The following is a 20,837-nucleotide window of genomic DNA, read 5'->3' on the forward strand; positions in this document are numbered from 1 at the left end:
GGGTCATGACAGGGCAGATACCAAAATCTCTTAAAGCTTTGAAATAAAGAGGAATGTTTTTGTAGTTATAAACATGCACTTGACAACTGAGACTATTCCTGTTATGGACTTTCTTCCCACAAAGATGATTGATAGCGTATGCTTAAGTAAATATAACTCAAGCCATGGATTTGACTTCTACGTTTCATTTTACGGTTCTACAATTTGATATCATTTTACATTAGCTCCTCAGAATCGACATTTATAACTTAAAATATTAATTTTTTCAATTATTTTGGTACTTTTTTTTGTTAATCAATGTGTTGTGTTCTGTACATAAACATACAGACTCAGCCAATTCTGGCTTAGAAATGGCGTATCTTTCTGTGATACGTACATAAATTGTTCAATTACGACTCGGCTCGTAACATAATAAGAAAAGCAGACTGGCGGACCGGGCTACACCGACACGGGCCTCTTGGCCCATGATTAGTCTAACCCAAAAAAATACTAATGCCAACCAAGTTTAAATCGGCCTTAATTAAAAGGTTAAAGTTAATTATAGTATTATACTGCTTCGGCGCTGAAGAGTTTGCTCTTCTGCAGCCAGCAGGGTTTTTGGAAAAACCCTACGACTGTCTGTCCTGGCTTTTGACTACTTTGGTTTTCTGGGGTAGTAGTAATGGTTTCAATATAGATCGAATCGAAGCTCTTTCGTGTTATAGTTGCCTCTGATGCCCATTCTTCCAGGAAGCTCAATATGCTATGGCAACACAACCGGAGCTTGTTTTATGCGACACAGATACGGAAAATCTTCAGAAGTTGCTCCCTTCGCTTCACATCATCATCACCAGCGATGATACCTGCACCTATATCTGACAAAACCCATAAAACCCACAAACATCCTCCAGAGTATCTTGGCCAAGATTCATATTTGCTCAAGGAATTTAAATTCACTTTGACTCCTGAGATTGTGCACTCTACTTTGCTGAATTGCCCATCTGACTTGATTGCTTTGAGCTTCTTCTTGTGGTGTGCTAAAAGACCAAATTACTTTCACGATAGTCAAGGGTTTGCACACATGGTTCCAGTTGTTACTCGCTTGAAAAGTCGATACAAATCTGTGAAAGGGATTTTGGGGCAACTGTATAGTGTTTGTTGTGTCATAAAGGCTCAAACTTTTTTACTACTTTTGGAGATTTGTTGGCGTGGAGGAATGTACGACATGGTTTTTGAGGTATTTTTTGTAATGGAGAGTTTTGATTTTCCGCCTAACACAAAAGCATGCAATATGTTTATGGACGCATGTTTCAAAAGAGTTTCTGTGGATGCAGGTTTGACGGTTTTGGAAGAGACCCGGTTCCCAAATTTCTTGAGTTTTGACCTTGCCTTGCGTAATTTATGCATGTTAAACGATTTGTTTAATATTAGGTGGGTTGTTAGAGATATGCTGCAGCATGGTTATTATCCTAATGTTATTTCCTTTGAGAAGATTTTGAAGTGCTTTTGTAAGATGGATAGGTTGCCTGAAGCGCAGCATGTATTAGGTGTAATGATTACTCTGGGAATTTCTTTCTCTGAGGCTGCTTGGAGTATGGTGATAAATTTGTTCTGTAAATTGCATCAACTTGGCACTGCAGGATCTTTATTGCGGAAGATGGTTGATACTGGTTGTTCTCCTAATGTTGTAACTTATACAGTTTTAATAAAGGGATACATAGAATCCCAAATGGTTACTGATGCGTTTAACATTTTATCTAAAATGCTAGCTGAAGGGAAAACCCCTGACTTGGTCCTTTACAATGTATTAATATATTGCTTGTCTAAGGCTGGGAGGTATGATGATGCCCTTGATGTTTTTATAAGCTTGTCAGAACAGAAGTTGGTACCTGATTCATACACATTTTGTTCTTTATTATCTGCAATATGCTTGTCCAGGAGGTTTACTCTTCTTCCAAAGTTAGTTGCAAGGTTTGTGGGAAATGCTGACATTATGGTCTTGAATTCACTTTTAAGTTATTATTGTAAGGCTGGATTCCCTTCTCTTGCTGTGGAGTTATGTGTTGAGATGCTCAACAGAGGTTTTACACTTGATGAATATAGCTTTGTTGGATTCATTAATGGACTATGTGGAGCAAGAAGAATCGATGAAGCAGTCAGTGTATACCTTCACATTGGCAAGAATCATTCCAATCTTGGTCCCCATGTTCATACTGTAATCATGGGTGGGCTCATCAAAGAAGGTAAGTATCATAGAGCTATCAAACTCTTTAGGAGAGCCATCGATGAGAACTACCCGCTGGATGCTGTATCATACATGGTTGGTATCATTGGACTTATCAAGGGTAAAAAAAGTGGCGAAGCTTCTAGTTTTTATAACCAAATGAAGGAGTTAGATATGTATCCCAATGCACATACATATAGCGTACTGTTGTCATTTTTCTGTGAGGAAAGGAATACTCAAATGGTTGAGCAGTTGTTGGAAGATATCACTCAGGCAGGTATTGAGCTAGAAAACAAAACACTGGCCAGGGTTTCTAAATTTTTATGTAAATATCATCCAAAATTCCGAATTCTTCGGCCCTCAACTGATTGAAATGTGGAATTTCGGGCTGATGGCTGATCAAGCAGTAGATACTATGTTGTCTGGAGGATCTGTCCATGTTGTAAAACAAAGTGATCCAAACCATTCAATATTTAAAGGGTAATTGGAAGATTATCCTTTTGTGGAATCATCCGATTTTCTGGTGACCTTTGACTGCTTCCATGTCTTGACATGAATCTTCCAGAAGAAATTCTCATGTACCTGGACTGAAACAATTTCATTTTCTGGAGCTCTACAACACATTTGAACTCTAGTATTATAAAGGTATGATTGATTTTGCCTATATAATTGCATCTGCGAGCTTGTGCATAAAATTATTGGATTAGTATTTCAATGGCTTCTTCTGGTGATTGAATCTCCAATTATGAAGTTGTGAAAATTTTCATTCTATATTTGGCCCTTGCTACCTGCTTTTGGAGTTAGACTTGCATTTGTCTTATACAAGACAAGGGTTAAAATGAGTATTAATCATGGCCTCAGTCAATTCAGCAATGCTAGACGCTAGAGCCACCTTTTCACTTCGTTCTAAATTACATTTGTCGAGTGTTTCTTTTTTCTGTCTAGGGCACCATTTTTTCTATAGCCAAGTGGAGGTCAATTTTTTTTATCATACATGCTATAATAATATCCTATGAAAAGAAATTAGCCAATTTTGGAATTACTTCTAAGTTTCACTTGAGTATTTTGAGCATCATCAGCCTCATAAACTTAGTCTGCATGGTTTTCTAGCTACATTTTATTCAGATGTTTATAAATTATAGGCATATATGTTTCGTTCATCTCAATTGGTTATAGTTCTTAATTTGTCCCATTCCCAAACTGCATGCTTAAATCAATACTTCTTCGGGCAGATGATTAAGCGAGAATGAAGTGCAGAAGCAATGTGAAGGTGACTGAAGGTCTGTTTAGGCATGTCTTATTTCAGTTTGACCAACTTTATTGATGGCTGATTGTTGGTGACTCTGTCTCGTTATAGATTTAGAAATACGTGATAGATGTTTCTTGGTGCAACAGACTTCGAATTCCGGCCTTCCAGTAATGAAGCAGGTCGATGGAGGTAATTGATTTTCTTCTTGAGTGCAGTCTCCTTGAATGAATTTGGTTCAGGAAATTACAATGTACAAAAAAGAATTTGCGCACATCACGATAATAAGATGTAACTCTTAACATTATTTTTCTTTAGAAGTGATATCAGGTTTTGTTATGCATATATGCCCCACTGGTTCCCTCCACCCAACACCCCAGAACCAATAGTTATGATCCCCTGTTTTCGTTTTATAATCCAGGTAGTGAAGTGGGCTCTAAATTTTCAAGACCCAAACTGACTTTTGATCAGTTGGGTGGAAAGGGCACAGGGAACCACAGATCCATTGGGTGGTATTCCATGGAGATTGGTCTTCAAGTTTTGGTTCCTTTAGATCATGGTTAGTAGACCAGTCTCATTTGATTGCTAATGAAGTTTTTAATGTGCAAAATTTCAATTTTGGAATCTGTTTGTTTCGTATGTTGTAGATCTCGAATCCTGAGCAGTTGCACTCAAGAAATGAATTGTCGTTTTTATCTGTTCATAATTTCAGTGGGTTGGAATTTGAATCTCTGTGCTGAAAAATACTAAAACAGGTTTTTTTTATTATACTGTATGTTAGGATTGAAAACTGGCACTATTTTTCTTATTTCATTTCCTTTACTTTTAAAATGTATGCACATGTTTGTGACAATGTTTTTTGTCCGTTCAGAGATTCATATGAACTTGAGGTTTTTCTCTGCTTGTTATCAAGAAAAATCAGAATATGTTGGATTGGCCTCGAAGTTTGAATCCTTCAAAGGTCATTTTATTTGGTTTTTTGGAGGCGAAGTCAGAGAGGGGAAAGCCCGATAAATCCTGATAGGGAAATTTGCATGCTTATGCCATTAGAAAGAATTAGAAGGAAATGAGGTTGATTCATGAACAACAATGAAGGCTTCTTTTTCCCTAAAATGATTTCAGAGGAAGAAAAACTGCAATTTGGAGGCGTACTCGGTACTTCACATTTTATCAGGTGAAACATTAATGGAGAAACATACAAATACATAATTAAAGAACAAAAAAAAGCATACAAGTACATAACTTATATTTACTTGTGCATCTCTTTCTTTTCCTCTTATTTGTTTCAGACATTTAACGCGCCCAGGAGCGCACTAAGACAGAGTACGTATCTTCACTGCGTCAAGGAAGAAGAGACATTGAGTACGTACATCTTTACGAGTACAAGAGCAACGGAAGGTAAGGAATATATCCTTTGTTAACCTCTCTAGATGCTGCCTGTGTGGTGATTCAGCTGAGCTGACATCAGAAACCTGAGAGTAGCCTGCATGGAAGATCAAAGTACAGAGAAACATTTCAAAAGGTTTTAGACTGATTGGTTTCAGCCATAGCTTTATTTGTCCAATATGAGAGCGAATAGTTTTACGTAGCATGGTTATTATGTTGTCAACTTTTATGCATTATGGGATGTTACATTTTCCGGGAAAGATATGGGTTTGATGGAAAAAGAAAAGGCAAGAAATTCCTCTCTTTTAACATTTTCTCCAAACCAAACACAGGACTCTCTCAGCTATAGCCTATTTACTTTACACATGCATGTGCAGCATTTCCTTCCACATGGAAATCAATTACAAAAACCAATCTCCATACAAGAACCTCCTCCATCTTCACATTCATCTTAGATCAATGCACACAAGCCCGAGGCATATCTTACGTTCAAGAATTCCCTAATCTTTGCCTCTATCCATTCAAGTAGGAGAAATCATCCTCAGTCCCTCTTGAGCTCCATGCATATCCTTCACTTACACTCGAGATAAGATCTTCATCAGCATCGCCACCAACTTTAATCTCGTTTATCTTTTCCACGGCTTGTCTAATTCCCAATCTTCTATCAACATCCTCTTCACAACAGCACAATCCAATCTTCAAAAGATTGATCATCTCTGCTTTGCTATTCTTTGTCCCTATCATTTCCTTATCGAACACCTCGCTCGTTCTTTTTTCCTTAACCATTGTGTTCACCCAAGTTGCTAAGTCTGCATTGCTGTCATAAAACTGTGTCAGGTAGTTCTCCGGGTACTTTCCGGTCAGGATTTCCAAGATCAGTATTCCGAGACTCCATATGTCGGTTTTACCACTCGTACGGCCTTCGCGTGCATACTCCGGTGATTTATAAGCAATCATTATCGTGTGAGCGTGTTCGGGGTTGATCACTGGCCTTAATGCATAATCTGTCAAGAGAGGCTCGTACAGATCATCTATAAGCACATTTGAAGATTTTAGGTGACCATGAGGTACAACTATGGGCAGCTCCTTGTAGAGATAATCCAAACCCCTCGCCACGCCTTTAACGATCTTCAATCGAGTCTGCCAATCAAGCCCTGGCTTGTCTAGACGACGGTTGCCTGAAGAAAACAGAATCATTATGGACATAATCCCACTTCTTGCATCACCATTACCACCAAAACAGCAGCATCAAAAAAATATATTCAAAAACAGAGCACCCTGTTTTTATTAAAGAAAAACAGAGCACTCTGTTTTGATGAAAATACATGCATATTTTGATGAATTTGTTTTGGAAAAACTCACCATGAAGAAGACTAGCCAAGCTGCCATTCTCTACAAACTCTGAAACCAACAACTTCTCTTCTTTCCTGTAATAATATGCAGCGAGAGGCTGCAAGTTCGGATGTCGCAACCTCCCTAACCTTCTCATGTGCTCATGGAACTCTCCTCTCCCCACATTATTCATCTGTTTGTACCTCTTTGCAACCAATGCTTGACCACTCATGATCACAGCTTTGTATGAGGACCCAAACATCCCGCTCCCCAATACTTCGGCTGATGCCCGAAGTAAGTCCTGCAGATCAAACCTCTCTATATCATCCCTAACAAATGACAACTTCCCTTGGTCAGGCCTCCTTATGTGATGACCACCACCTCTTAATGGCAGTTTCTCATGCTCCCCTCGGAACGAAGATGCAATCATGTTTGAGTCGTTCGACGTGGCTCGTCCGAGTTGTATTGTATTTTGTCTCTTGCATTGGATTATGATACATGTTGCAGCAATGATGGCAAGTATAATCCCTATAACCAGCAAAGTAATTGCAATTTTAAGAAGATTCACACTCTTGGCTGCATTGGGTGCATTGCAAGGCCGTAGAGGCGGTCCGCATAGATTTTTGTTGCCTGGAAATAATCCCATATTCAGATTATGAAGATGATTATTAATGTGAGAATTCAAATGTGGAAATATATGCAGAAAATGAATTTGTGATGGCTTCTACCTTTAAAGGAGGTGCCATCCATTTTGCTTAGGCTTGTAGGGATTGCACCCTCTAGATTGTTGTTGGCTAGGTTTAGACTCCTCAAACTATGTTCTTTAAAACCAGGAATCTGGCCATGAAAATGGTTGCCATCAAGCCTTAACTCCAAAAGCTTAGGCAAATCAACAAGCGACGAAGGAATTTGCCCCGTAAATTGATTGTTAGACAACAAAACCTTCTTCAAAGACCCCATACCTTGGAATGCATCATCAGGAATCTCACCGGAAAACTGATTATTCGACAAATAAATCGACCTTAGCTTACTTATCCTCCCTAAAGCAGGCCATGTACCCTCAAAATTGTTGTTCATTAGGCTTATCGTTCGAAAATTAGGCAACGACGACAATGTTTCCACATCAATCACACCCTTTAATCCCATATTTTCAAGCTGCAAACCCCAAACACTCCCATTCAAACAAAGAACACCAATCCAATTCCCACGATTCCAATCGCATGGTCCTGTTGAGGAGGGATTCCAATTGGTAAGAGACGTCGAATTGGTTAATCCCTCCTTGAACTTCAATAAGAAGTCAGACTCTGAAACACCAAAACAACAAACAACCACCAAAGATAATGCAAAAACAAGAACCAATGATGAATGGGATGTTTTCCTCAAAAGTTTGGCTACAAGGGCTCCCATTAGTATTGAAACAACACAAAAATGGTGCCCAAGTGACGAGAAAAAGATTGGATTTTTAAGGGTTTTGTTTGCATGAGTTTTCTTGTGACTTTTCTTTCTGTGTTTCTTTTGAGAAATGGGGGGAGAGAGAATGTGGTGGAAGAGGAGGAGGAAGGTAGGGGGTGGAGTCAAATGCTAAGAATAGTAAGGGAGATGATGAAAGATGGTTAAGAATAAGGTTTTGGGGTTAGAGTTTGGGTTGTATGCCAGGCTAAGTTGGTTGGTTCATTTGTTGTTTAGGTGGAGGGGGAGAGATATGTATGGATTGCCTTTGAATTTTGATGGTTTTGGGTTGTAAAAATATGGTAAGTCATATTGACATTTCCAATTATAGAGATCTTAGATTGATAATCTTTGTTTTTTAACTTTGTTTTTTCTTTTAAAAAATAACATTCGGTATAAACTCGTTTACCTCTATATTCAACCCCACTCAAATAGTACACATGTCAAAGAGTTAAACACTTAAAACGTAGTGCTAAAATCACTAATATTCACAGACTAAGCACCAAATCAATCGATTGAATCAAACACCAAATGAATTTTTCTAACATATTATTTGCTCATACACTCATGTAGACGGTTCCAAATTTTTTTGAGATAAAACTTGTGATGTTAATGATATTTTGTTTGACGGGAAACTCAGTAATGAGATGTCAAAGAGGAATTGGTTAAATCTTTTTAAATTAATGAATGTGATTTGGATATATATATATATATATATAGAATCATACAGACAAAAACACACGTAAGGGTCACATGCTGTGGGGTTCTATTATAAGCAATGGGTCCCACTTTCACATAAATAATATAATATTTGATGCAATATTAGAAGCAAGGAAATATAGTCTATCATATAAGCATAAAAAATTTTATCTTTAGATATTCGATATGACCTTAAACTCGGTTGTCAGGGTCGCGCATACATAAATTTATCATATGACGACACGATAAGTTAGACTAAAGCTTAACGTATGATCATAAAAGTATTTCTCCCAATGAAAATCAAACTTTTGATTTTTCGAATCCATATGATTTGATTATAGAAAGATTCACCGAATAGACTATCAAACATATGGTTTCATCTAAATCTAACATGTTAAGATATTAAACTCGTGTGTATTTTTTTTTTTTTGAAACTCGTGCGTATCTTTAATTATGTATACTTAAATATTCAATATGCAAAGGATGGAGCCAATTAACAATGTTCCATTTGGTTAGAGCGATTAAATTGATTTGTTGGTTCCACGACAATTTCAGAAGCTCCAGAATAGAATATGCCAATGGTTTCGTGAGCAAAAACCACCCGCTTGGTGGAGCGGACTGCAAAGCGGCTTTGCCGGCAGTTTTACTAGCAAAAGTCACGCTAAATTGTCTTTATTCGTTGAAAAGGAATTAAAGGAACGTCAACATTATCAATGACGTGGACCATCAATAATCCCCTACTAGATCCCATCTACGGAGTAGTTGTTTATAAAATAAAAATTAATAATTTTTGTGCATTAAAAATGAAGCCATTCCTAATAGGTTTTTTTTATATATATAGAGAGTATAAAACTCGAACTCGATATTTTTATAAAATATCACACATATAAATACCATCTAATCTAAATTACTCGTGATTTTTCACTCCTACTAAGTTCATTGATGAATAATAAAGACAAAAATATTAGAGATCCCAAGTAAATGAAATCTCAGTAATCAATTTTGATCATTAATTAATATAAAATAGGAGTCCATGAAATTTGATTTACATCAATCAAAGGATATAATTGATTAATGGGATGACTGGGATATGAGATTCCTATCACCACTGTAATAAAGATTGTTGACATTTTTTTAAAAAATATTTTTATTATTAGTATTATTTTTTGGTGTTCGAAAAGGTCACGTTTCAATGAATAGGGTGAATCAGTGAATGCAATGAAGCCGGACGTTATATATCATTTTGAAGTGATTTGATTTTAGTTTTTCAGATTTCTAACAATGTGGAGGCTCAAGATTGGAGCAGAGACGGTGGGGGACGGCGATGGGGCATGGATGAGGAGCGTGAACGGTCACGTCGGCCGCCAGGTATGGGAGTTCTGCCCGGAGTTAGGGTCACCTGAAGAGCTCTCTCTGGTGGAGAATGCTCGTCGGGAGTTCACCAATCATCGCTTTGAGAAGAAGCACAGTGCAGATCGCTTGATGAGAATCCAGGTGAGGACTTCTCAGTCAAACCTGTCTCCATCATTTCCGCTAATCTTGCTTGCTTCTTTTGTTTTTTGTTTTTTTTTTTCATTCTGACTAAATACTGATGAACAATACAATTTCGTGTTGTTATAAGGGATTATTCATTATTGTCTATTTCTTTTGGAATCTGTGCAATTCTTGGATTTTTTTTTGGGTTGTTGACGTATGTATTTAGTGATTCGATTGACTTCCCCCATTTTTTCAATATATTTGCTTAAGTTATAATATTAAATTTATATGGAACAAGTTATCGGGCATGGAACAAGTTTGAAGAAATGATGCAGTGTGATTTATTACTTGTATCATATGTTACTTCATTTTCTGCTGATTTCATGCTGTGAGCTGTGGTGAATGGGAAAGTTGTTTGCGTTCTCATCATGATCTTCTGAGTCTTCGTTCCAAATATTTGGGGAGGTCTAGTCAACTGTTTTTATTTTTTGGTCATGTAACCAGTGGGGCGTTCTTTTTACCATTTCTTGTACTCTGTTCAGAGGTACCTCTACGTTGTTCATATAATCAGTGGGATAAATTTGTAGTTCTAATGCTTTCTAGCGGGAGGGAGGATTTCATTGATTTCTGTTTGAGTAAAACATTACTAGAGATGGGAAGTTTTTCGTTGTTTTGGGTGTTTCATTAACCGTGTCCTGTAATTTAGAAATTATCTGTGTGTACATTATTTACTAATATTTATCATTCTAAAATGTAGTTTGCAAAAGAGAACCTGTATTCTGTGAATCTACCACAAATTAAAGTTAAAGCATCTGAAGATGTGACAGATGAGGTAGTGACTACCACATTACAAAGGGCTGTTAATTTCTACTCAACAATCCAGGCAGACGATGGACATTGGCCAGGAGATTATGGGGGTCCTTTGTTTCTGCTTCCTGGTTTGGTAAGAACTGAACCTGTATTCATTTTTTTTTTCTTTATACAAAAGGCCGTTAAATATTTTCATAAGAAAAGAGGAAGGAATTTAAGAATTAAGTGTTACAAGATGCCTTAGAAGCCCTTTTCTTCTTGGCGCTGGAGCTGTCAAGTTAATAATTTTTTTCTTTTTCTTTTTTGCTGATTTATTGTCTCAAATTCTCAATAGTTATTAGCATTCTTTCACAATGAGCTAGATGAAACATAATTCAGTCTTTTTTTTCATCTGTTTCAGATTATAACTCTGCATATTACTGGAGCTCTCAATGCTGTCTTATCAAGAGAACATCAACATGAGATGTGCAGATATCTTTACAACCACCAGGCAAGAATATTTTCCTGTAATGGTGGCCTTTCTATATGTTCTGCCTTTTGCAGCTCTATGTCAATGTCTTGTAGATATGAATTTTTTAGTATTATATACATGTAAATATGTTTATTTTGGCTTTTCAATACGAAAATGCTATTTCTGCCCTTCTGCTGTTTCTTCTTTTTGCATTTCCAGCATCCATTTCTTGAAGATATGAAAAATTGGCAGTATTACAGACATATAAGCATACACGTTTTGGCTTATTTTGAAGGAAAATGCATTCTCTCTTCAATAGCTATCTTCAAACTCCGGAATCATGTTATAATCATTGATGAGAGATAAACAAGTAGGCCCGGCGGGGAATTTTTAAGCTGCTTGAGTTTCACTAGCATCAGCACTGTTTATGAAGATAAAAAATTATATTTTTGGTTTTGTGCCTCATTTTGCTGCAGAATAGAGATGGTGGATGGGGTCTTCATATTGAGGGCCCAAGCACCATGTTTGGTACTGCCCTGAACTATGTCACTTTGAGGTTGCTTGGTGAAGGAATTGAGGGTGGAGAGGGTGCAATAGAAAATGGAAGGAAATGGATCTTGGACCATGGTGGTGCTACTGCAATTACTTCATGGGGGAAAATGTGGCTTTCGGTATGGGTCATGTCTTTGTTCAATTCATTTTTGAGAAATGAAATTATAGTAAAATACCAGTAACATCCCTTTTTCTTATTCATCAGGTACTTGGAGTGTATGAATGGACTGGGAATAATCCACTGCCTCCAGAAGTATGGCTATGTCCTTACCTTCTGCCTATGCATCCAGGTCCCAAATTGATTCTCTATTTTTGTTCGTTAATTCTACATGTTTAGTCAACAAAATTGGGGAAAAGAATGTTTTCTTTTGTAATATGAAATCATCATATCTTTGCACTCATTACATAAGATAAAAAAAATCTATGAGAAAAGCGCAGGGGTTGTGTTAATTTGTATATGTTTTTGCATATCTCCTAGTTTTTTGCTCTGTACAACTATGTTAGTGTGGGCACATTTTATGAGCTTCTAGTTTAGTCTTGTCTGCAAGTGCTGGAGACTAAACAATAATTGAATTGTTAGTCAGTTCCTTAAGGGCTGGAGTGAACCACAATTGTCTCTTGTTTCAAAATCTGCATTTGGTTGTATTTTTTTTTCCTTTTATAACAACTATGCAATTTTCTATACATAGGAAGAATGTGGTGTCATTGCCGAATGGTGTATCTGCCTATGTCATATTTATATGGGAGGAGGTTTGTTGGTCCGATCACACCCACAGTTCTATCTTTGAGAAAGGAGCTTTATACAGTTCCTTACCATGAAGTAGATTGGAACAAAGCTCGCAGTACATGTGCCAAGGTTGGTAAGAGACTTAGTATGTTCTTTGGCTGTTCACTTTGTTTTGTTGTTCTAGCATGATCATGTGCATTGCACAATATAATTTTTGTTTGGTCCAAATTTTCTTGGTGAATGGTGATGCAGTGTCACTACATTTCACATGGCCAGAGGTTTTAAATTATCACAAATGTAATTGAATTGAAGATTTTAAAACCAGCATTTTAGAGGGTTTTTTTTTTTTTTTTTTGTTGTCATGTCTTGCTCCGTGACAAGGTTTTCTTGCAGTTTTCTCTATACACCACAAAAGAAGAGCATAAATTGTGTACACATGATAATTTTTTTGATAATATTATGGGGAATGGATTTTTTCTTTATTATTATTATTGTTTTACTTACGGACGAACATGTGGTCAGTGGTAGAGTTGCAGCGGTGCAACCTATAGGTCACAGGTTCATTTTTTGAAAAACAGTCTCTCCACATATTATGTGGGGGGTAAGGTCTAGGTACATCATGCCTGGCCCCGAGCCCACCTACTGCGGCAGCCTTGTGCACGAGAGTTGTTTACCTATTATTATTGTTTTACTTGACTTGTTGATCATTTTGTTGGCTTGGTGTAGTGTATGCTGTTGGTATTGGCTTTTATGTTACTGATTGTGCTAAGAATCCAGAGATTCTATCTTAACAGGACTAGACACTCTTTCACAGTTTGAAGCAATTCATCAAATGAAGAACTGGAATCTATCATAAACTGTATCTTTTATATGTGGGGTCACAAGTCACGACTCTCTAGCATTATGAACAAGTCATTAAAAAATTTTATGGTACAAGTCTCTTTCTGAAATAAAATGATAATGATTTCATTGCCTGTGCTAGTATGTCATGCGTTTGGCAAAATATGTGCTTTGTGTATATGATGAGCATTTTTGGAGTCGGAAGGTGTGCCTTTTCTGTTCTATTTTCATTATTTTCCTTGCAATCTCTGGTAGATTGTTGTCAAGAAGTGCTCAGAGGAATGCACTTCACTGTTATAGTTTCTATGTAATCATCAGTAATTATAGTTGCTGCATTTTTTGTACAATTGTTGTCAACAAATTCTTTCTTTTCTCTGTCCTTTCTTTTATAATTGTTGTATCTGTTATCATCCTTCAGTGTCTTAAACTGATATGTGATTCCACTGATCTTGCTAGGAAGATCTGTACTACCCACATCCACTGGTTCAAGATGTTCTCTGGTCATCTCTTTACTATGCATATGAGCCTACATTTATGCGTTGGCCTGCTAGAAGGTTAAGAGAGAAAGCTCTGCGGACTGTAATGCAGCATATCCACTATGAAGATGAGAATACACGTTATATATGCATAGGCCCTGTTAACAAGGTATACATGGAAAATTTCTGATGGTGCTCTCAATTTTTGTTTGCGTATAGCAGCAGAGTGCAGTTTTTCAGAAAACAAAGTTAAATCAGTCACTAGAAATCTACTGTATAATTATTTTAAACATGGTGTGCTTTACTCATGGAATCAGAACTTATATCGCTTTTGAAACTAAGCTCTTTTGCCAATCCTGTCATACTCAGAGTAGTTGACTGCCTTTCACTAAATTATGCAGGTGTTGAATATGCTCTGTTGCTGGGTGGAAGATCCACAATCGGAGGCATTCAAACTGCATATTCCAAGAATATATGATTATTTGTGGCTTGCTGAGGATGGCATGAAAATGCAGGTGTAAATATAACATTAGAGAGTCTTATTTGCCCTCCTTCCCTCCTCTCTTATTTCTCACCTCCCCTTCTATCCTTCCCTCCTCTCTTATTTCTCACCTCTGAGGAAAACATGGTAATATCTTGTGGAGTCCATTATATTAATGGCATGTCATGAGAGGCGAAAAAAAATCATGTTACAATTTTTATATTTACCTAATGTTATAGTAATTTTCCTGAAGGGTTATAATGGAAGTCAATTATGGGATTCTGCATTTGCTGTTCAAGCAATTATTTCAACAGACCTTGTTGAAGAGTACGGTCTTAGTCTGAAAAGAGCACACAAGTACTTAAAAGATTCTCAGGTTCTCATCTACTGGAATACAATCATCTTGACAAGTACATTAAAGTTTCCCAGGTTCTCATCTACCGGGGTACAGTTATTTTGCTCGTTTCCTTTACCATTTGTGCTTTCTCAAAGGTTTTAGAAGACTGTCCTGGGGACCTTAGTTTCTGGTATCGTCACATCTCTAAAGGTGCCTGGCCATTCTCAACTGCAGATCATGGATGGCCCATTTCTGATTGCACAGCAGAAGGATTGAAGGTAAATGGTAAATGAATGTTAGGAGGTTTTATCTGACCAATGTAAGTGACGTATATTTTTCTCCAGGCTGCTCTGTTATTATCAACTTTTCCATCAGAAATAGTTGGGGAACCTTTGGATGCGGAGCGGGTATATGACTCTGTCAATGTTATCCTGTCATTACAGGTACTATTGATGTCAGTTTGGACTTCATCTAGATTTTGATTAGTGAAAGAAAACTTGAAAGATTAGATATATTAATGGGGCAAAGCATTTCATTTTTAAGTAAGTCAACAAGCCAAGTCTGCTGTTCTTTTTCTTTTTTTTTTTTTTCTCTTGGGTTCACTGCAGAATGCTGATGGTGGGTTTGCAACATATGAATTGACAAGATCCTACCAGTGGTTGGAGGTAAAGAGTAATATTCGTTTTCTTACCTTTAAACCCCTATACCTTTATCATGGAGGTCTCCCTATAGATACCTGTAATAATATCTACACTTTTTCACTATTTAAGAAGAATCTTTAAGTTTCTAAGATAAGAGGACCTTAACATGTTGGCAACATTCACCTCAATAGTTATTTCTGCTTTTTATCTGCTGTGATGTGTGCTATTCAGAAAGATGAGTTCTTTTAAATATGTATATAGATCTCTGATAATCCCCTTTTCTAGATGCATTACATAAATTTATCAATTTTGAAGTCCTTGAACCTCTTGCAATTTGTGCTTGTGCGGAAGATTCATACATATCATGGGGAAAGCTGGCGTCTTCTTTATTTCTGCTGTAATAATGCCTTCCCCCATTTTTGCCCTTTTTTCCAGGCTCATAAGATGGACCGTGCTAGTTTTTTTTGGAGATATGATATCTAAACTATGTCAGTTTTTGCCAATCTCCATGGGTCTTTGTCATTTCACCTGGTTTTATTCTTTTTGGCTGGAAGTCTTAAGCAAAATGTTGGTGTAGATGGTGGAGAGAGGGTTGTAGAAGGTTATTGGAAAGTGAATTTCCCACATTCTATCTTTGGATTATTCATGTGGGGCAGAAACGCAGTATATTATTCATCTGAATGTGTTGTCTTTTGCTGCGAAGCAGTCTTTTGTCTTAAGGTATTTCCAATGGACTGAAATGATTTCTTTAGGCATAGAATTGGATGTGAATGCTTCAAAGGGTCTTACGGTTTGTAGGGTGGACTAGGAGCAATACCCTTGTGGCAACACATTGGGCTTTGGCCCAACTGACCTGAGGTGGGAAACTTCTTTGGCGTATGCCTGATGGCCCGAGTTTGGGCCCATATCGGATATCAAAGGGCAAGCTTGTATAGTGTCGTTCTCGAATATCAAAAAAAAGTTAATTTTCTTCGTATACCAAAGCGAAATGTGCAGAGGAAACCATATGGAGACATTTGCAAAAGGGCACACTTTCATGGATAGATCGAACAAAGCAAGAGCGTCCATGTTGTGTGCGTGAGGCGTCTTGTTTTGGTTTGGAGATAAGAATGTAAGAGGAGAAGCCATGTTACAGTTTAGTATGTCTTGTCATTTGTGATCAACTAACCTTTGTTCAGAAAGACAGGTTGAAACTTGATGATATGTAATGATCTTCGTGCTAGTCGGATCAGATTTTACTATTATACAAAAGACAGACCAGATATGTTACATGTACTGCAGAGAGATCCTGGGTGACAGTCTTCAATCATGCTGTATAATATAGCTTAATTGTAGTAGAAGTTGATATTAAAGTGGGCCTCCTAGAAGAAACAAATTATTTAAAAATTCTAGTATAAATGGTGGAACTTGAAAGGTTTACGAGGGAGATTAAGATAGGTAGGTGAGACTTAGACGATGAGGATAGAAATTCACTGTGTACAATGGTTTGCATCATGAAAGTGATGAGAAAACATGTTGTGGAATGAGGATGTTTAACCATTGGTTAGGAAGAGAGAGAAACGTATAGGACATTGTACCATATAATTGTTCAAAGGTGCCCATCAATAAAAATATTTGGTGAGAAACTGTTCGTAGTTGAATCAGTGTATTTGAATAATTAAATCAGTGTATTTGAATATGATTTGACAAGGGGTTACTCTTGGTATTGTGCCCCTCTTCCTCACTGGGCAAACGTTACAGTAGGGTTCTTCTTTCTGATGAGAATGATAATCCTTTTCGCATTAGAAACAATAGTAATGGTAAACTTTTACAGCATCTTCTGTCTCTAACTGAGTATCTTGTATACTATATTTGGATATCAGCCCAGACATGACAATTTTATATTAATATTAATGTTACCATGACTTAATCACTCTATTGGTGTTTCTGTCATATCTTTTCAGTTTATCAACCCCGCTGAAACATTTGGTGACATTGTGATTGACTACCCGTAAGATCTCAGTGTGCTATAAATTATGTGTTAAAACATGTTTTTATTATACTGATGACAAGTTCTGATTTCCTGCTTGAGTGACTGCATAGATATGTTGAATGTACTTCGGCAGCAATTCAAGCTTTAAGCTCATTCAAAAGGTTCTATCCTACACATAGGAGGGAAGAAGTAGATAATTGTATAGCTAAAGCTGGCGAATTCATTGAAAGGATCCAAGAAGAAAACGGCTCTTGGTTTGTTTGTGCATTATTTTTTCTATGTATTTTTTCACTTCCTTCCAATTAATTGTTCCACACATCTTTTTCTAGCCTGATTTTGTAAGATTGACTCATCGTAGCCTGGGTACTTTATCTCTTTAGGAACTAGGAGCAGTTATCATGAAATTCATTGCACTTGATTATTGTGGATCTTCTCAATAGGTATGGATCCTGGGGAGTCTGCTTCACTTATGGTGGTTGGTTTGGAATAAAGGGGCTTGTAGCAGCTGGGAAGACTTATACTAATTGCCACAGCCTTCGTAAGGCTTGTGCATATCTGTTGTCCAAAGAGCTTAGAACAGGTGGCTGGGGAGAGAGTTACCTATCATGTCAAAACAAGGTCTGTCATCCTTCCTACTTTGAACACCCTTCCATTTCTTCCGATCTGTAACTGTCTTGTTGAATGCTTTGCTTACTTCGTGTTTTGATATGTATTTCGGTGAAAATCACTTGGTCACTTTGTTCCCAATCACTTAATAATACATAAAAATATTCTAATCATGAAAACATTACCACTAAGTTAGATAAAGGAATTTATGCTTCTTGAACATTCCTCTGAAATTACAAAGTCTTGCGACTCTGGAGCATGAAGTCAATCCCACTTAAGGCATGCATGAGGATATCAAAGGAAGAGAACTGACTTTTGCTCACTTTCCTAGGTGTTACCGTTTTGACTTGATCAATTGATACGAAAAGCTAAAGATTATAACTTGTAGCCCCTTGACCATAAAGGAAATCTGTATATAGATGGTCTTTCTATCCTCACTAAACTATTAGTGTTATAACATGCACCTAGAGAATCATGAACTGAAGAGATTATCTGGCTGGTCGTGATGGAAGGTTTTGGTTAAATAGAAAAAGGTTGATTGTACGGGGCATCAATAATGTGAATGCCCTTAATGCCATATGCCCAAGTCCAACAATAATTTATGTGCAGAATACGTAAGGAAATCAACACCTGACCTCAAATGATTATGCACAAAAACCCACAACAGGAGAGTAAAAAGAAAATGGCGTCATAGCTCCACTGCAAACTGAATTTTTAATGAGACATCCTACTTAAAGACTTTTCTATATTGCTAGATACTCTCAATAGAATCGTAAGCCTTGTCTTCATCACTAGAACGGGTTGTCTCATTATTGTTCCATCACATGCCTTGAAAACGTAAAATCTTACATGTACTGTGATGGATGCTTGGCCCCAACATTATAGCCAAATGGCTACTCATTGTTGTTCTCTCACATGCTTTGCAAACACTAACATATACTGTGATTGATTTTTGGACTCAAGAACATCTATAGCATTATCCATCAAAGATCTTGTTCATATGCTCTAATAAACTTCTAGAGGGGAAACAAATGTAGCACTTAATGCAAAAGGCTGCTTGTGTTCATCTAACTGGGGCAAATGTAAGCAACCTTGTATATTTATTACAGGGAGGTTGTCTCCTTGGTTTGACACATTGTGCCTTGGTTTTAACTTTTAATGAGTTACCTTACCTCTGGGCAAGGGCTTGCACTTAACAAACATCTAACAGAAGCTAAAAATTACTTATTTATCACATATTATTCTTCCAAAACAGTCTTTTGGAAGAAGGTTTCAATATAAAGTTCCGTCGATGAGGCCTGTCTTATGAGTCGGTGTCTCGGTGAGAGGAAATTGAATTAGGTATGGGATTTTTCAGTTGTGGCAATTTGTATGTTTTCTCTTCTTTTAATAACAGGACGATGTCTTTTAAAACAGGTGTATACAAATCTGAAGGGTGACAAGCCACATATTGTCAATACTGGGTGGGCTATGTTGGCCCTCATTGAAGCTGGGCAGGTAAAATTTTGGATAAATTCTTTTTCTTTTTTTCTTTTCAGGGAAAAAAAAAACACTTGTAAACATGGGATAGAGTCCTGAAACGTTTGACCTACATTGTGATTAAAAATGCATCTAGTTCTGTTTAATACCCGGAAATACTAGAGGATAATAATGGAAAGATCTTTTCTTTTATTTGTTCCCTTCTCCCCTTGCTTTGGAAAAATATCAATCTGTGTAAGGTAAATTCAAGAAAAAAAAGGAAAGCTAAATAAAGAAAGCTGGGGTCTCAGTTGGCATTTACCATCCTATCACTTGGAGCACGCCTGTATTAAAAATGATTCCTGAGAAAAAAGCTTGCTGTCAGGATGCTATTGTTTGATCGAAGTTACAATGTCTTACCTAAAGCCCTTGAACTCTTCAAAAATTACGTACATTCTTAATTATATTATATAACTAGAGCTGAACTAGCTGTGTTTTTTCCTTGATAATATTTTATTTTTTATTTTATGAAAGGCCGAAAGAGATCCAACACCTTTGCACCGTGCAGCGAAGATATTAGTGAATTCTCAGATGGAAAATGGAGATTTTCCTCAAGAGGTGAGTTATTGGATTTTAGTTCATATTTTCTTCAGTTTGGATGTTCATTTGTTGTCTTGAATATCCACTTTTGTTGGGTTTACCATCGTATCATTGTTGTTCAACCATTGCCTTGATGAAGCAGAAAAGTTTATGCTTATCAAGGTTATATATATATAGGGCTTCTCAGGTGCGGGATCCCACGCTTTATTTAAAATGCGGGATCCATCTAACACCATTCGCGCGGACTCCATCACGTGTGGGGGTCATACTTACACATAATGAATGGTGTTAGATGAATCCCTCATTTTAAATAAGGTGAGGGATCCCTCACTTGAGAATTTTCATATATATATGAGAGAGAGAGTTTGTGGTCCACTGATGATTCCCTCTTCTTTACAGGAGATCATGGGTGTCTTTAACAAAAATTGTATGATTAGTTATTCTGCATATCGCAACATTTTCCCCATATGGGCTCTTGGAGAATATCGTCACCGGGTATTACGATCTCTTTGAATTATGTCAAGAGTTACTATTTCTTTCAAGACTTCTCTCCGGATAATGAAATATCGATCATGTATTGATGCTGATAGTGCCAAACCGGTAATTATAAATCCCCTATAAAATTTGTTTTAGTTGTTCAAATCTCTCATTTATGGTTTTCAAAGGTTAGAATATTTGAAATTTGTCATATGGATTTATCCCATGGTGTAATGCTCGTTCATGGATTTGAAGTTATTCTCAGTAAGCCGCTCTGGCCTTTCTAGTTTACATACATGAAAGTGACGATGTCACAATGGTTTCCAAAGAAGCTTCTGATTAGGGTAGTTGCAATGGTTTAGGGGGAAATGTCCCCAACAAAATTAATGTTGGGTTTCACCTCTATTACACAAAAAGTTAAGTCAAACACGTATTCTAATATAATCACATCAGCAGAACACAAATTTCTATACACTTTCTCTTTCCACACACTTTCTCTTTCCACCAAATCCAACAACATTTCATTTCTTCATATTATCCACAACAAAACTACACCAAATATCAATACATCCACATCAACAAAACACTTCTCTCAATACAGTCACATGAGTAAAACAC

At 37.0% G+C, this 20,837-nt stretch overlaps 3 protein-coding genes and 1 long non-coding RNA gene across 6 annotated transcripts; 3 read left to right on the top strand and 1 right to left on the bottom strand.

Moving 5' to 3' along the window:
- The first annotated feature begins 563 nt into the window (after positions 1-563).
- Positions 564-4,409, top strand: LOC119990526 (putative pentatricopeptide repeat-containing protein At1g16830). 2 transcript variants are annotated; one of them, XM_038836491.1, is made up of 5 exons: positions 564-3,483; positions 3,561-3,641; positions 3,871-4,008; positions 4,097-4,204; positions 4,321-4,409. In XM_038836491.1, exon 1 carries the CDS (start codon positions 740-742, stop codon positions 2,573-2,575), a length of 1,836 nt encoding a protein of 611 aa, XP_038692419.1. In that variant the 5' UTR covers positions 564-739; the 3' UTR covers positions 2,576-3,483; positions 3,561-3,641; positions 3,871-4,008; positions 4,097-4,204; positions 4,321-4,409. The 2 variants fall into 2 exon arrangements, with proteins under 2 accessions (XP_038692419.1, XP_038692418.1); XM_038836490.1 differs by lacking the exon at positions 4,097-4,204 and having other exon boundaries at positions 4,321-4,401.
- On the top strand, positions 4,406-4,982 carry LOC119990527. Its single transcript, XR_005466062.1, has 2 exons — positions 4,406-4,623; positions 4,739-4,982. It is a non-coding gene; the product is annotated as an uncharacterized LOC119990527 (long non-coding RNA).
- Positions 4,983-5,348: 366 nt separating this feature from the next.
- Positions 5,349-7,927, bottom strand: LOC119991383 (pollen receptor-like kinase 4). Its single transcript, XM_038837746.1, has 4 exons — positions 7,883-7,927; positions 6,896-7,748; positions 6,198-6,797; positions 5,349-6,013 (listed from the first exon to the last, which is right to left on the bottom strand). The coding sequence occupies exons 1-4, from the start codon at positions 7,925-7,927 to the stop codon at positions 5,349-5,351; spliced, it is 2,163 nt and encodes a 720-aa protein (XP_038693674.1).
- Positions 7,928-9,596: 1,669 nt separating this feature from the next.
- LOC119990993 (cycloartenol synthase-like) lies at positions 9,597-20,510 on the top strand. 2 transcript variants are annotated; one of them, XM_038837156.1, is made up of 18 exons: positions 9,597-9,809; positions 10,549-10,734; positions 11,002-11,091; positions 11,529-11,723; positions 11,810-11,894; positions 12,294-12,460; positions 13,628-13,816; positions 14,049-14,162; positions 14,382-14,504; positions 14,621-14,743; positions 14,810-14,908; positions 15,074-15,130; positions 17,050-17,096; positions 17,189-17,332; positions 17,519-17,696; positions 19,101-19,181; positions 19,677-19,760; positions 20,142-20,510. In XM_038837156.1, exons 1-18 carry the CDS (start codon positions 9,597-9,599, stop codon positions 20,253-20,255), a joined length of 2,289 nt encoding a protein of 762 aa, XP_038693084.1. In that variant the 3' UTR covers positions 20,256-20,510. The 2 variants fall into 2 exon arrangements, with proteins under 2 accessions (XP_038693084.1, XP_038693085.1); XM_038837157.1 differs by lacking the exon at positions 15,074-15,130.
- Positions 20,511-20,837: the final 327 nt, after the last annotated feature.

The sequence above is a fragment of the Tripterygium wilfordii genome, chromosome 22 (assembly GCF_013401445.1).
Source record: "Tripterygium wilfordii isolate XIE 37 chromosome 22, ASM1340144v1, whole genome shotgun sequence".
Lineage (NCBI taxonomy): Eukaryota > Viridiplantae > Streptophyta > Magnoliopsida > Celastrales > Celastraceae > Tripterygium > Tripterygium wilfordii.